This window comes from Eurosta solidaginis, chromosome 3 (assembly GCF_040869045.1).
Source record: "Eurosta solidaginis isolate ZX-2024a chromosome 3, ASM4086904v1, whole genome shotgun sequence".
NCBI classification, from domain to species: domain Eukaryota; kingdom Metazoa; phylum Arthropoda; class Insecta; order Diptera; family Tephritidae; genus Eurosta; species Eurosta solidaginis.
Window position 1 is genome coordinate 247954711 of NC_090321.1, and position 16456 is coordinate 247971166.

Below are 16456 nucleotides of genomic sequence, written 5' to 3' on the forward strand. Positions count from 1 at the left end.
TTTTTTTTTTTTTTGCAATTATCAGGCTATCAACTTAACTCCAGTTTCTCTAAATAATTCACATTTTTTCATTTAAGGATATTGCCTCAACGGGCAAAATCGCGGCTTTAAACTTTACTCCTTTTCTTCAACCAAAAATCACTAACACTTTTTTATGTTTTAAAAGTTGTGTTGGCGAAACTTTATGTGACATTATCCCGACGGGCAAAACTCATCGATTGTGTCGGTCGAGGATTTAAAATTCAATCCTCTTTACTTTTATTTTTAATAAGGTGTACACAATGTCGCGGCGGGCAATAATTATCGACCGTGTCGGTCACGGATTTAAACTTGACTCTCTCTACTGATTTTTTCATCTTCAGTTGAAGCTGAAATTTTTCCAGCAAAATTCCAATGAGCGGTCTTTACCTTGTTTTCGAACTATCATCAGGTGATCATTTATTATTTTCGAACTATCAAATTTCCTCTATACTTGTTTTTGGGTCGAACCGGACTGGCCATTGCTCCTTTCGGTACAGAAAATCATGCGATTACAGTCGAATAGTTTGAATATACACATAACCAATTTCAATAATCTTATTTTTTCGTCTCATTCGTTACTTCAGCTGGTGACCATATGTTTAGCAACATGTACAACCAACCGTTATCCAATCAAAGTTAATATACTCTGTGAGCTCTGCTCTGCTCAACATGAAATTTTTAAAATCAAACGAAATTTTTTTAAGTAGGTCATGAAAAGAACCTTAAAAATCAAAGAAAAAAAATAAAAAAACTCAAATTTTGCAGGCTTGAAAATTATTTTTTTGGGTATGCTTAGTGGAACTTAAATTTAACCGAAATCGGAAAATCGGTATTAAGTAATTTTTTTTATAATTCGTTGGACAATTTGTTTTTTACGGTCATTTTTTATTCTGGGTTTTCTTTGGGCTGTACTAGCGATAAAGTCACTTACCCAAGGTTTTTGACAGTGTTGCCGATATTGATAATCCTAGGCCCATACAGATACGATACGTTTCGGAAGCAAGCAGCATTAAGGGGGATTTGATCTGAATACGTCGATCCTTCTAGGTGATGTCTTCAGAAGAAAAAGTGTAAAAATTCATCACGGGTTTTGATTCAGAGCCACTTGTTGCTAAAAAAATTCAATTTTTTTTCTGTTAGAAAATTGTGCAAATGAAGGGAACACTGCACACTGCGCCAACTATAGCGGAATCAGCTTTGTTAATATCGCATATAAGGTCCTGTCATTTGTATTGTGCGAATGATTGAAGCCCACCGTGAATCGGCTGGTTGGACCTTATTTTCACAATGCGCCAAATCTTGTAAAAAACTCGCGAAAAAAGAATCGACACATATCACGACTTCGTCTCTTTTAAGGTACGTCCACACCGGTAACGAAATAGCAAAGTTGTATAACAATTGTTTTAAAACAACTTGCAACTTGTTATACAACCAAGTTATCTAATTCCTTTGATCTTTACCGACAACCTGTGAGTAACATGTAACCTGCTATAAAAACAGAAAAAAAGTTACACAATATCGTGTTATACAACATTTTTCAGTTGAATTTCTAACAAGTTACATAACATTGGTTATATAACTGATTGCAACATGTTTTGTTACTGGTGTGGACGCACCTTTAAAGCCGCCTTTGGCAGCACGACAGCCTATATCCCGCTATGTCTGAATTTGGTTTCCCCGCAGAACTTATACGGCTGTGCAAAATGACGTTGAGCAACACCATCAGCTTAGTCAGTTCTGCTTACTCCAAACTGAAAAAAGGATCGGTAAAAATGGGGGGTTTGATGTTGAATGAGGACAAAACGAAATACCTGCTGTCATCGAACAAAGAGTCAGCTCATATGCGCCTTGGCAACCACGCTACTGTTGGCAGACATAGTTTCGAAATAGTAAAAGACTTGGTTTGTTTGGGAACCAGAATTAACACTAACAACAACATCAGCTCTGAAATCCATCGAAGAATCAGTCTTGCCCATAAATGCTACTTTGGACTAGGTAGACCATTGAAAAGTAAAGACCTCTCTCGGCAAATGAAAATCACGCTCTACAAGTCACTTATCGTACCCGTCCTGCTATATGGTGCAAAAGCATGGGCCATGACAACAACAGATGAAGCGGCTCAGGGACTGTTCGACAGAAAAGTTTTTCGAAAGATTTAAGGACCTCTACGCTGGCTAGGCCATGTTATACGAATGAAAGATGACGATCCGGCTAAGAAATTGTTTCTATCGGAACGCGCCTATGGAACCAGAGGATGGCGTCCCACTTAGCTGGAAGAACCAGGTTGAAAACGATTTAAACTCCCTTGGTGTGACCATTTGGTGCCAGTTGCCAAAGCGAATATGCGACTGGCGCGCTTTGTTAGACGGCCATAACGGTTAAAGTAAGTAAAGAATGCGTGATTCGTTTTGCTTCAGTGCTCTTTGATCAACGACTAAACCATTACCATTGCGATCATAACACTTTTACTAACACAGTTTCAAGTTTAAAGAGCCCTGATCTAATGTGACGAATGTTAGAAAGTCGTCACATTACTAAGACGATAGGAAGTAAAAGCTGCGCCACAAAAAAACAATGTCAGAAATAAGAGCTGCACATAAGCAGTTTTTTATATAGATGCGATTAACTCAATCTTATGCATGATGAGTAGATTGCACGTATATTTACGAAGAACGGCTGAATCTAACGGCTTCTAACTTTTTTCGCAGATAAAACTGTAATTTTACAAAGGAATGGGGCACAAAATATGTTTTTATATTTTTCTAGTATAGAGTATAGTAAGAACGTTTATAACAGTGCTTTGCGAAAGTTTTTATGTGAATGAGCAAGGCAAAATAAGCTTCAATTGCCAAGGCTGAAGATCCTTTATATTTACAAATGCAAAATCTTTTGTGATTGTGCGATGTTACTGTCATGCATAAGATTACGTTAAACACAAGATACACTTACTTACTTACTTACTTAATTGGCGCTTAACCGTCTAAACGGTTATGGCCGTCCAACAAGGCGCGCCAGTCGCTCCTTCGCTCCGCCAACCGGCGCCAATTGGTCACACCAAGGGAGTTTAAATCGTTTTCCACCTGGTCCTTCCAACGGAGTGGGGGCCGCCCTCTACCTCTGCTTCCATAGGCGGGTTCCGATAGAAACACTTTCTTGGCCGGAGCATCATCTTTCATTCGCATAACATGGCCTAGCCAGCGCAGCCGCTGCGTTTTAATTCGCTGGACTATTTTGATGTCTGCGTATAGCTCGTACAGCTCATCGTTAAATCTTCTTCGGTACTCGCCATCGCCAACGCGTAGAGGTCCATAAATCTTTCGAAGAACTTTTCTCTCGAACACTCCCAAAGCCGCTTCATCTGTTGTTGTCATGGTCCATGCTTCTGCCCCATATAGCAGGACGGGTACGATAAGTGACTTGTAGAGTATGATTTTCGTTCGCCGAGAGAGGACTTTACTTTTCAATTGCCTACCTAGTCCAAAGTAGCATTTATTGGCAAGATTGATTCTTCGCTGGATTTCAGTGCTGATGTTGTTGCTAATGTTGATGCTGGTTCCCATACACACATACATATATAAAGCCACAGTGAATATGAGACATAGAAGAAGATAAATAAATAAGCAACTATTCGGGAAGGCTGTTCCGAAGCAACTGAGTGCTATATAAGCAGCGCCATTGTAAACTTTACCAAGTAGCGCAACTAACAGCTGATCGCTCAAAATTTGCACACACACACAAACATAACTAATGGCCATATTACGGAAATCTTAGGGAAATTGAAGTTAAATTTTTAAACAGACATAAAATGTTATAAATTTGGAATATATAGCATCTAGGACACCTTAATTGCAGTAATTGAAAGAAAATGTTTGCTTATACTCAAGTATTTAATTATTTTTTCTATTTCTATCTTTAATATTGATGCAATGATTGATCCAATGCAACTCTGGTCTTCCTACTGTTCTTCATTCCACTCCATTCGAGTGCCTATTTTCACGGCCTGCGAGTGCCTTCCACCCTATTCGCAACATAGCCTCGAATTAAGCTGCCAAACTATATAGTAAACAATGAGCAGCGCAATCTAAGCCATGAGTGATCAGTTTGTACGCGAATACTTTGAATTGTGTAGTTAGCATTGTTGTGGTGAATAAAAAACATTTTATATCTATAATGATGGAGTTTATATATTGGATAGCTCAGTGATTCGAACCGATTACAGAAAGCAAGGAATAATCGAGAATAATTAAAATTCGTTACATTAATAAGTTGATTTTGACAGAGGTCATTATCGAACCTAATTCTTCGAAAGGCCGTTCTTCATAAGTATGCTGGAGTAGGTTTGGAATTGTTGATCGCCCACTAAGGCCTCGATACATGAAGTGTTAATCATATTGGAGATAATGTTATTTGTATTTAGTTGGGTTTTTGAATAGTTTGGTTTTGGGTGTCCGTATCTAAATAAATCGCTGAAAAAATGCATGAAATAGTAATAAGGAAGAAAATTTGGCATTTCTATTTTCTATCTTTATGAAGCGGCCATGTCAAAATAAACATATACGAGAATATAAGGGACTACACGCAATACGAGAAAAAGAAAACTTGTGCTCAAAAAGAATTTTAAAATCAATTCCAAAAAGCTGATACATATATTGTTACTGTTATCCGTGGTATTAACCGACTGTGTTCTTACAGGGCCGCTGCTCAAGGAAAAATTAGACACACATATATTTCTTGACGAAGCCAGGGCTCCCTTGTTCACTTTATCTCAAAAATCTTTAGAAAATGTAGCAGAAAGCGCATTAAGTCCCTTGGGAGGTGGATACTACTTGACAAACGAACTTTTTCTTGAGCGTGTTTTTATATCGACTTTTCACTGTTCCGTTGATGTCGGTACTAAGCTTAAAATTAAATTTTTTTATAAACTATGTATCTATTTTCGTGTTATAACTTTAAGTTTTGAAGCTGAAGTATTATATTTTTGTCACAATTATTGTTCTTTTGCCTTAATGTTTCTGACTGATGTATTGAAGTATGATTAAAAATATATATTTTTTTAAATATACGAAATTCTCGTGTTTTCTTTCTTGAAATAAAGGTAGGTTTCAACGTTTAACCCTTTCACGTTTATAACTAAGTCCTAGCCTGTACAAGCGTTCTGAACACTAAAATGGCTTCTCTATACATAATCTATACATAAATGAAATACTTTAAAAGCTTGGAAAAGTTTAAAAACCTTAAATAGATCTCTTAAGGACGCTACAAGAACTTGGATGATCATGTCACTCAAACTTGAAATATAAAGTAATTTAGGATATGGTGTTTAACTAATAATTTTGCCTGATATTTATTAAATTGTCATGAACTTTTGTTTTGTTTATTAAAATTAACACTTGCAAAAAAAATTGGTTCAAGGTAGTATGATTCTAAAACTGTGATTGGAGGATTAAAGCAATGCGAATTTCATGGCTTAAATATAAACAATTCTCAATATTTATTTTATGATAACTTTTCCAATATTGATATATACATTCAGTATCTTATGTTAGCTGGCCGGTCAATAAAGACCTAACTTGACTGAAATGCGCAGGACATGACAGAACGTGTTCAACCGTTTCTTCCTGCAGCTCGCAGGATTCCTTCACCTGCTGTTACTGAAGATAAGCATGTGACGCTAGAAGGCAGTGTCCAGATAGTATGCCCATCGTGAGCCTTAAGTCTTCTCTCTTCAGAGATGTGAGCCACTTTGTAAGTCTATTATCGTATGCTTTGCACATGATCTTCAGCCCCGCGCTTTTGTTCACGCCTTTTCGTTACCTTCTATCCATTTATGACCAAAACCCAGTATAGATGTATAGTCCAGGCTGAACACATAATAAATAACGCAATGGATTCCAGCAGTTACTTCGCCTACTCTAGTAATATGTCAACTGAGAAGTGTTCTGATACCGTATTTCACAAACTCGAGCAGGTGGAAGAAATTTGAGGACAGATTTGAAATCAGCGACCCCAAATTCCTGAGAAACAAAAAGAAAGACAAAAAGTGCTAATTTGGCCACCAAGGTTATCTGGAGATATTCAAAATTTAAGATAATAGCTGTTTTTTCGAAAAACTTTGAAGCATTTTGTTCATAAATTGGAGAAAAAACAACGCAATACCCTCGACAAAAACAACTGACAGTTCCGAGGAACTGTTTTGTATTTGTAACTTGCATAGATATCATTCTCAAATTTAATTCATCATAAAACTCCATATTCATAAATTTAGAAATCTTACTGAAAATGTAATCATAACAGTTTGTAAACTTTGGTTGAATCTTCCAGCATAAAAATGTATACAATTGGATATAATTGTAGTTAAACGGCAACTCTGATTATTCTACTCTACACTCATAGTTCAACTATATGGTTGGCTCATCTCTACAGGAACAACATACATTTGTTCAGATCGTCAAAATCTGCGTGTTGGTGTTAGGCTAATGGAATGGGAAGAAAACATAAAAATTTGCAATTCTTGTGTGTTGTGGGAAAATAATGCGCTAAATTAGATGGATTTACTAAAAAAATAACTTTAAGTGATGTGAAACTATTTTTAATACAAAATTGACCACCACGGCAGAAAAAAATTGTCAATGTGTTGGATATATGTATATTGCATTTGCCATCTCCTTTTTACAATCACTATACCACTGAAATGAAAAAAAAAAATTAGATCAGCTGGTGAGATGAGCCACCTATATAATTTAGCCGTACTCTACACTACTCAAGGCGAATCCATACTAAATTCGCTTTGACACTACTTAAAGGGCTAATTAAACTTCCTTAATCCTAACGCCATAGTCGTAACCATACCCATATCCATAACCATCTCCAATATGATCGATTAATGGTGCCTTAACCTAAAAATCGTGAAAATTTCATAAAAATGAAGAAAACGCGAAAAATTACAAACATATTCCACAAAAAATAAGTCTCTTAGTCATAGCCTATCCAAAACAATGAATAAAATCTACAAAAAGTTATTAAATTTACCAACTCAAATACTTTTAGGTTACGGATACGGCGAGAAACCAAAAACCAATTGGTTGGCTATGGTATGGTTATGGCGTTAGCGTTATGATATGGCGCCATTAATCGATTACATTGATTTCCATAAGGTTGGTTCGATCAGCTGTTTCATCTGGTTATGGATAAGTCACCATTAATTGGCCTTTAAGATCTTGCTTAAGATCACTACTTAATCACTGATCGTGATTATGCCGAATGACAACAGTGATTTTGAAGTTCGTGGAAGCGTTGCAAGCAATACTGCGAAAAGCAGTTTCCGTCAAATTTGAACTTCTCTTGTTTGAATAAGCTGAGTTTTATCTTTGCGCAGTCGAAGTGTTACAGCCATAGTGTACAAAAACGTGACGGTGAGCGGTTAAGTAAAATGTTAAATCCTACAAGCAGAGCAAATTCTCAAATTATGCGAAATGTGAGTTTATCGTACTATTTGTTAGAATTATTTTTGTTTAATAGAGCTGATAAACGGTAATAGTATATTGCGAAAACGATCCTGTGTATATATGTACTTGGTGTTAGAGTAATCGAACTTGTGAGATATAGCACATGAGACAATTCTATCATTATCCATAGTGTACCTATACCAAGTGTGTCAACTAAGCGATAAACGCCAAAAATACAAACAGCCTCGCTCACCTGATGCAAATCTCAGGTCTAGAGTCGCATTTTTGGTCTCAACGACAACATTTTTGACTACCAATCGTATCGACTTTTTCAATTTTTCAATCATTCGGCGCACTCGGTAATGGTATCCATTTTGAATTCGCTGTCATTCCGAATCCAGCGAGTGCCTGTCAGAATGCTTGACAGATAAGTCAACACACTTGTACTTGTACACTATGTCATTATCAATATACGAGCTAAAGTAGTAGCAGTCTAAATTTTTAAAAACATTTTTTTTATATACATAGTATATGTTTATGCCTACCACACCGAAGATCCTGTTTTTGGATCTTTCCCGGGCAAGGAAAAATTTAGAAAGAATTTTTGTTTTTCAATTAGAAAAAAGTTTCTCTAAGCAGGGCAAACAGTCCGAGTATTTCTGCCATGAAAAAGCCTCTCAGTGAAAACTCATCTCCCCTACCGCCAATTTCTAGGAAAAAAGTGACCACGACGCAAATAGGACGAGAAGCTCGGCATTAATCTCTTTAGAGGTATATCGCTTGCATTTTTTTATATGCATATGTTTTATAATCAGGGCTGTTCCAACATTTTTTTTTATTGAAAAATTATATGTATTTACACTGAAACTTCTTTAGATTGATAAAAAAAAGAATTTATTTTAGGTAAAAGTCCAGAACAGGGGTCGACTGCTAATATGCGTCCAAAAATATCGAGAGAGGTGTCAAAAGACGCGTATTCCTACCGACAACAATAATTCGAAGGCAAAATATTTGCTGTTGAAGTTGGCAATTTTCATGTACCTAGTTGTTGTAATGTCGTGCACTGAAAAAAATTTTGTGTACAAAGGGATTTTCCCGCATTTAATTTTGATTCCACCCCATTGGTGGACAGTCCACGGTAAGTTTTTATAAGCGCGGCCGAAGGCCTCCAACGCAGAAAGATGTTCTGCGAAAAAATACTATGGAACCCACCCCCGGTTTTAGGGGGTACCCTAGGTCATTTTTCGGTTTTTTGTTAATATCTTTTGAACGAGTTCAAATTTTTTATTTCTGACCTCGGGGCGCTTGCCAAACACATTAATATTATAACCCTTTAATTTAAGAAATATAGTTGACATAGGTATGTATATACGGCGCCCGGTACGTACGTTTCCATAAGCTTAAATTTTTGACAGCGCACGTACGCCGGTTAGTTGAAAACATTGATTGAAGAAACTAAAATTTAGCAAATGTTCGTGCTAATTACCTTTTAGTTTTTAATAATACTATTAATCAATAGTTGACGGTTTATTAATAATGATACCGAAATACGTCTTTTGATATCCCTCCCAATTTTTTTGAACGTGTTTTGGCAGTAAAATTAAGAATTATATGTAAAAAAAATGTTATACTTAAAAAAATTGAACAGCAGCAACTCTTGGAATGTTTATCGTCATCGCCCGGCGGCGACTATAGAAATAAATCTATCGTCGCAAAATGCCGTCTATGTTCTGTGGACTTGAAATCAATTAAAATCTGGGTTTATGCTCTGTAATGATTAAAACTAAGTCATTTAAATAAATTCAATGCATTATGCCCAAAAAACTATGTTTATTACTGTACTTTTTCAAATTTGAAAACCGCTTGGAAAAGTTAATATTTCGGAAAAGTAAAATACCCTTGGGACATTTTGGTTAACTTTTTCGCGATTCTACTATACATGGAAATCTCAATAAAAATTTAAAACGAATGAGCGCAGAACCCTATAACTCTTAAGTGAGCTTTTCGCAAGCTTTTAAACTCAATTTTCAATTGGCAACTTTCACTTCTTCATAAGAATTTGAAATAAATATCAAGCGATACTGAGTGAACATGTCGCGTGGGATTAAATAAGGCTTAGTATTTATATCTGTGATTATCTTATCGTGGAACCTGATTTTAATATATGTTGTTTTTTTTTTGTATATAAAATATGTTCCGACACAAACTAAGGCTATTGGTCGATGTTAGTTTTTTTGCAACTTTGAGAATTTCATTTAATTGCTTTTGAAGTTGGCAATTTTCATGTACATTCCTAGTTGTTGTAATGTTGTGCACTGAAGAAAATTGTGTGTACAAAGGGACTTTGCCCGCATTTAATTTTGATTCCACCCCATTGGTGGACAGGCCACGGTAATTAATTAGCAAATATTTTACCAAACATTTTGTAACTTAAAATCGAATTTTTAATATATCGCGATCTCAAGCATTTAAAATTTTTATATTTTGTTTTTTTAAATACAAAAAAAATTCCGTGTAGGTACATACAATTTTGTACATGTATTTGATTTGCACTTCCATATAAAAAACTGCTCTTAATGAATAAATTTTGATTTCAAATTTTCAGTGCTACAATATTTTTGAAAATTTTTTTTGTTGTCAATTTGTTAGTGTAAATTTGAATATCATACCGAAGTGCCTTGGCTGCGTATGGAAGTACATATGAAATTCAGGCACTAATATGAATCGAATTTATATGTGAGAGCATATGGGAGTGTTATGAAAATTTTTTTATATTCAAAGTGTGAATTTGTATCTGTGCCCACCCAACAAGCAAAGTAAAGGAAACGTAAGTTTTTTAAAAGTTTAAGGAAATAGATATTAAGCTTACAAAACGCTGATTTTTCGTTTACAAAACTTAAAATAATCGAAATGAAACGTTGCACATAGGTAGATTTTAGACATTTAAGCTGGAGTCATTGGTGCCGTATGTCGTATCGCTGTATCCGTATCCCTAACGTAATCAGCTGTTTATCGTTACGACGGTAAACCAAAACCCAATTGGTTGGCTACGATACGGTTACGACCTTAGCGGCACCAATAATCGATTGCATTGATTCTCATAAGGTTGGTCGAATCAGCTGTAAAAAGGTTACCGATACGGTTACCGATAAAGCACCAATGTCTCCAGCTTTAGGCGGCCATAATTGAATTTCTGAAAGTTGCCACAATTACAAAAAAAAGCACTCCCACAGCATAAGAATAGACAGGGGTACAATAATTCTACCTCTTCCCATCCATCGCATACCTGGCGTTAGCTGTCAAGTAATCGGAATTTAGCTATTTCTGAAACGCGTGTTATATTTTTTTAACCTATGTAAAATCGCATGTTTTAACGCGAATATTTTAAGTTTTAAGACAATTGAATTGAGCAATTGTGATGGTTTCTGATATTTCAGGTAAATACTAACATTATTAATGGGGTTTTTGATTTTTAAAAGTTATAAATTGATAAAGAACCTATTTTATTTATGATGTTAAAAAAAATTTTTATTTTTTATTTTTGGTTTTCAAAACCAGTTTTGTTATATTTCCAAGTCCGTCCAAGTGAAAATTAGTTTTGAACATGGTACTTGGTACAATTAGCTTGCCAACTGCATTAAATTTAGCTGCTGATACTTATAGGGGGTTAGATAGAGGATTTGATACACACTTGCTGCTGTACAACAAGAGAAATAACCTCACTGCGCAGGTTTTTTTTAGTGTTACACAGTGTAATATTTTTTTAATATAACCGATTAATTACACAAATTATTAAAATTTTTCATTTATTACACAGTTTTAAGAAGATATAGGCAATAAAATATTTTTGGCCGCCTAAAACTTAAATCTACCTATGTGCGTTGGTTAGAAGCTTAAAAATGTAAGCTTATATAAAATTTTATAAGAAAGTAATACATTTGAGTGGCGGCCTCCGTGGTGTGATGGTAACGTGCTCCGCCTATCACACCGTATGCCCTGGGTTCAACTCCCGGGCAAAGCAACATCAAAATTTTAGAAATAAGATTTTTCAATTAGAAGAAAATTTTCCTAAGCGGGGTCGCCCCTCGGCAGTGTCTGGCAAGCGCTCCGATTGTATTTCTGCCATGAAAAGCTCTCAGTGAAAACTTATCTGCCTTGCAGATGCCGTTCGGAGTCGGCATAAAACATGTAGGTCCCGTCCGGCCAATTTGTAGGGAAAAATCAAGAGGAGCACGACGCAAATTGGAAGAGAAGCTCGGCCTTAGATCTCTTCGGAGGTTATCGCGCCTTACATTTATTTTTATTTTAATACATTTGAGTTTTGTATATAAAACTTAATTTTTTAACAAACATTCACTCTCATTGCTTACAAAAAGATAATTGAAGAAAATAAAAATTTATTAAATATTGAAAGCGTTAATACTTCGCTTATTTATTAACTTAAAGTTATTTCGAAAAACATTTACAGAAATACCTGTTGCGTATTCTTCAGGGCAAAACAAAAGTGCAGCTCTGTTTTATAATAATAAAAAAAAAAATCGGAAATTTTTGTACTTAATTTTCCAGACGAATAGGGACAGCCGAAATGTTTCATGATTAAAGCTACATAAAAATAAAAAATAAGTACAAGTTGCGGCAACCTCCGAAAATATTTTAGAACGAGCTTCTCCTCCAATTAGCGCCGTGCTCTTAATTTTTCCAACAAATCGGTGGGACGGGACCTACTTGTTTTACGCCGATTCCGAACGGCATTAGCAAGCCAGATGAGTTTTCACTGAGAAGCTTTACATGGCAGAAATACACTTAGAGTGTTTGGCTATACCGCTAAGAAAAACTTTTTTTATAATTGAAAAAAGCATGTTTCTATATTTTTGATGTTGTTTTTCCCGGGGCTCGAACCCAGATGGCCGCCGCTCCATAAAGCCCCATACCTCAAATAAAAGAAATCTGACAAGTACCTAGGTAAACTTCCATTTAAAATTTTGCGGATTTTATCAAAGAGGATAAATACAATAAGAGCCGTCACTCGTTATTTTTTTGGCATTTACTCGATGTATATTTTTGTATTTGTGTTTATTTTTCCGACTGTATTTAATTAATTATTTAATTCTCTTTCCAAAAATCACAGTTGCACAAGGGGCCTACACGGCGTGGATAAATGCGAGACAATTAAAAATGTCCCTCTCAGAAAACATTCGCCATCAATTTTTTTAATTTCCAGCGAGATACTCGCCACAAAATAACGAGTGACGGCTCTTATTGTATTTATCCTCTTTGATTTTATATCAGTTTTGGACCCATGTTCTCTTAAGGAAAGCTTTTTGTCCAGAATATTTCGTAGAACTTTTCAGCATAAAGATTTTCCGGTGTTTCGATGCCCATCAATTCGACCCGATCCAATGCATGTTAGGGCGTTTCAAAAAAATAGGGGTTCCTTTATTCTCGGAATTACGTTCAAAACTTTTTTAAAGCAAAAATTGAACTGTGTATAAAAATATGAGCCCTTACTGGTAATATTAACGTGATCCGCATCGCACTTTTCATAGTTTTCTAGGTATCGGGAAATTTGGTTTCACATCTTCTGATTCATAAAACTATTTTACTGGTTAATGCAAAAAAATTGTTTGGCATATTTTTAAAGAAAAGTGAACGATTGAAAGGTTGGACACTTAGCAACAACTATTTTTATTTAATTATAAAAAATTTCATGTCAATTTCCTAAAAGAATATCGTCGGTCTTCAATACCCCCTACCAGCGAAAACCCGGGTTTTACAGCTATATCATAAATTGCTAATGATATGAAGTACTCCAATGGGTGGCGAAAATCCAGGTGTGTTCAAATCAGTATTTGTTCTAAATTCGGCTTAATGCACTTAAAAAGTCAGCTACAGGTTTTTGCTATTCGAATGAAATACATATATACCTACTTATATATATATGTATATATATATATTTTTTTTAATATTGTTGATAAGCGCTTTTACATCAAAGAAAATAGTTGAACCATGTTTTGAGAATCACGGCTTAATAGTGGGCATAGTGGTTCAAGATGGAAGACCATGATGTTGGTTCTCGAGGCAAACATTAATCGTTGACGGTTGGACAGACGGACCTGGCCCAATCAAAATATCCTTTTGGCATTCAATCCAGTGTTGTATGAACTACATTGCTTCCCAGTTACTTATGGTTTCCCTAGTGTGTGCCTTAGTCCACAGAAGGGCTCTGGACTATATAATGCTACCATGGTACCCTGCTTAGCTAGATAGCCTGCCTGTTCATTACCTATATCCCTGATGCCCGGAAACCTGCCTAATGGCTATCTGAGATAATGAGGATACTCTTCGAGGATAAGCCTCTTCGTAGACATTCTCTACCGCAAGCATTATGCAAAAGTATGCTGGGTATACAAATGTTTCCTAATAGAGGGTTTTGCTTTAAAAAAAAAAAATTCTTCGACAGTGTCCAGCTAGAACTTATACAAATTAGAAGATGCGAAACAATGTTTTTCCATACAATTTGTATGGTCCGCTCAGTATTTGAATATTGGTCATGTGTCTGGTGTCCTGGACACAAAAATCATATAACGCGGATTGAGTCTGTGCAGAAACAATTTTTAATACATATTTGCACTTCGCTTTCTTAATTGGGATTCTAGCATTCATCTTCCACCTTACAGAAGTAGGCTTCTCATCAATCTGCCTACTTTTGAAAACCGTAGAATTCTACTTGAGGCGTTGTTCATCCATAAGTTGGTCATCGGTGAGATTGACTCTTCTGGGGGCCTACTCTGTATTGCGATGCGAAAGGCAGTGCGATGCGAAAATAAATTGCGATGCGAAAGGTAATAGGAACTCTGTAGCGCTATCGCATTGCTAACAGTGTCGCTTTTTTATTTTTCGCTAATTTTTTGCTTGAGTATGCATCACTGACCAAAGTCAAAGAAAGAGAACAAAACAAACAAGGCGATTACAATTTCGGCTAACGATTAATTTTTGTTGAACAAATTAAAAAATGGATTCTGGTCATTATGGGACGATTTAAATGAAGAAAGAATTGATAGGAGGATTATAAGGGACAACTCCAAATTATTGGCCGTTGTTTTCGCGTTGGGTGTTTTAAGTAACCCTTTGGCCAAATCTGGGTGTATTGCCATGAAGTCCACTAGGAGTTTGAATTGTTGCTTTTGTGTTTGTTTTGTTTTTTGAGTTGTCCTATATATTTTCAAAAGAATGTACAATGAATATAAAGATATCAATTTATAAAATCATCAATTAATACTTACATATTTGTACAATGCGAATGCCTATTACTTGTAGCAAGAAAAATGCGAAAATGAATGCTGTTTGACATTCGCTTTCGCAATACAGAGTGCCGGCAATGCGAAAAGGGAGAAAAATTGCGAATGGGCAAAATGTGAATGCGAAAGTCAAAATATGCATGCGAATGTCAAGATACATAGTACCGATTTTGCGATTTCGCGTATTTTTGCTTTCGCATCGCAATACAGAGTAGGCCCCCTGAATTGCTAGCTCGGCTTAATTTCGCTGTTCCCGCTAGGACGTCGAGGCACTTCGTGCCTTTTCTTTTACCGCTATGTCGCTTAAACTTCGCAAAAAGTGAACCTCTGCGGATTTGGTGTGCGCACTACAATGAGCTGTATAAATGTATAAGTATTGAATGTTCGCTTCCCGCATTATATAGCCTAATACTCTCTAATTTGACCTGATATTTTAAAGTTTGATATTCTCTCTTTACATTTAATTTAATGTTAATCTTATAATTTATAAGTTATAATACTTTTGTACAAATTTTATACTTTACCAGTGGACCGTTTTCGTTTTGTGTCGACTTTAAATAAACAAATAAATAAAAAATAAGGGTATTTCCCGCTAACACCAATATAACGATCTTTGTTTACATTACATCTCTATTGTGTGTTATTTTACATTTTTCCCTCATGCCTTGTTGGTAATCTGTGCGCCAAAAACAATAACAAAAAAAAAAAAAACCAGTAAGGAGGTCTAGTTCGGGTGCAACCGAACATTATATACCCAGCTGTGCACTTGAAATGCTGTTGTTCGACTTATGGCATTAAAAGTATTTTGGAAAGAGTACAACAAACGGGAGGGGCAAACCCATTTTCAACATTTGTTTAAGTTTTGTTCTTAGCTTAACCATATTACTACTGAGATAGAACATCACTCAAATGAAGTTAAATACCATACAGTTATTGCAAACTTTGTTAAGGTTAGACCTTTAGGAAATCGGCGTGGTCTTTAACCGATTTTGATTATCTACTCTCAGTCTTTATAATTTGGTAAGAATAGGGGCTCTGCCAAATTTCAATGTAATATCTTTAACGGCTTTTTAAACTTCCAAATTTTCCTATTCTAAATGTGGGGGGTGCCACGTCCATATTCCAAATTTTTTTTGAATGTATATCTTGCGTCATAAAACCAACCCACCTACCAAATTTCATTAGCTTAGCGTTATTCGTTTTTGAATTATCTAATTTTTTTTTAATTTTTCTAAATTTTCCATATCGAAAAAGATTTCCGATTTCGCACATTTTCAATACCAATATATTATGGATCCAGATAAGCCCGTATACCGAACTTGGTGAAGATATATCAATATCTACTCAAGTTATTGTGTTAATGGACGAGCGGGCGGACATAACCTACATTTTTTTCGATACTTATGATTTTGATATAGCTATATCGATTCCTTTATACCGTACAACCAACCGTTATCCAATCAAAGTTATGATACCCTGTGTACAAGTACAACTGGGTATAAAGAAAACGATTCACCTAATGAAATGACCGAGCCTTATTCAGCGATGTATGATTTCACTTTGATTGTTATATTGCACATATTGTGCCCTTTCAGGGAACACAATTTTTGTTGATATGTTGCAAACATATTACCGTCAGTTGAGTCATAGAAAATTTGTTCTATGGACAGTGAGTTGAGCTAACTTCCAAAT

At 35.6% G+C, this 16456-nt stretch overlaps 1 protein-coding gene across 1 annotated transcript in view; it reads left to right on the forward strand.

Moving 5' to 3' along the window:
* LOC137246120 (uncharacterized) overlaps nt 1-16456 on the forward strand; it is a 197791-nt gene that overhangs the window by 138488 nt on the left and 42847 nt on the right. The window contains exon 11 of the mRNA XM_067777213.1: nt 7411-7495. Within this exon, the coding sequence (XP_067633314.1) occupies nt 7411-7495 (85 nt within the window). The remainder of the gene's footprint in view (nt 1-7410; nt 7496-16456) is intronic.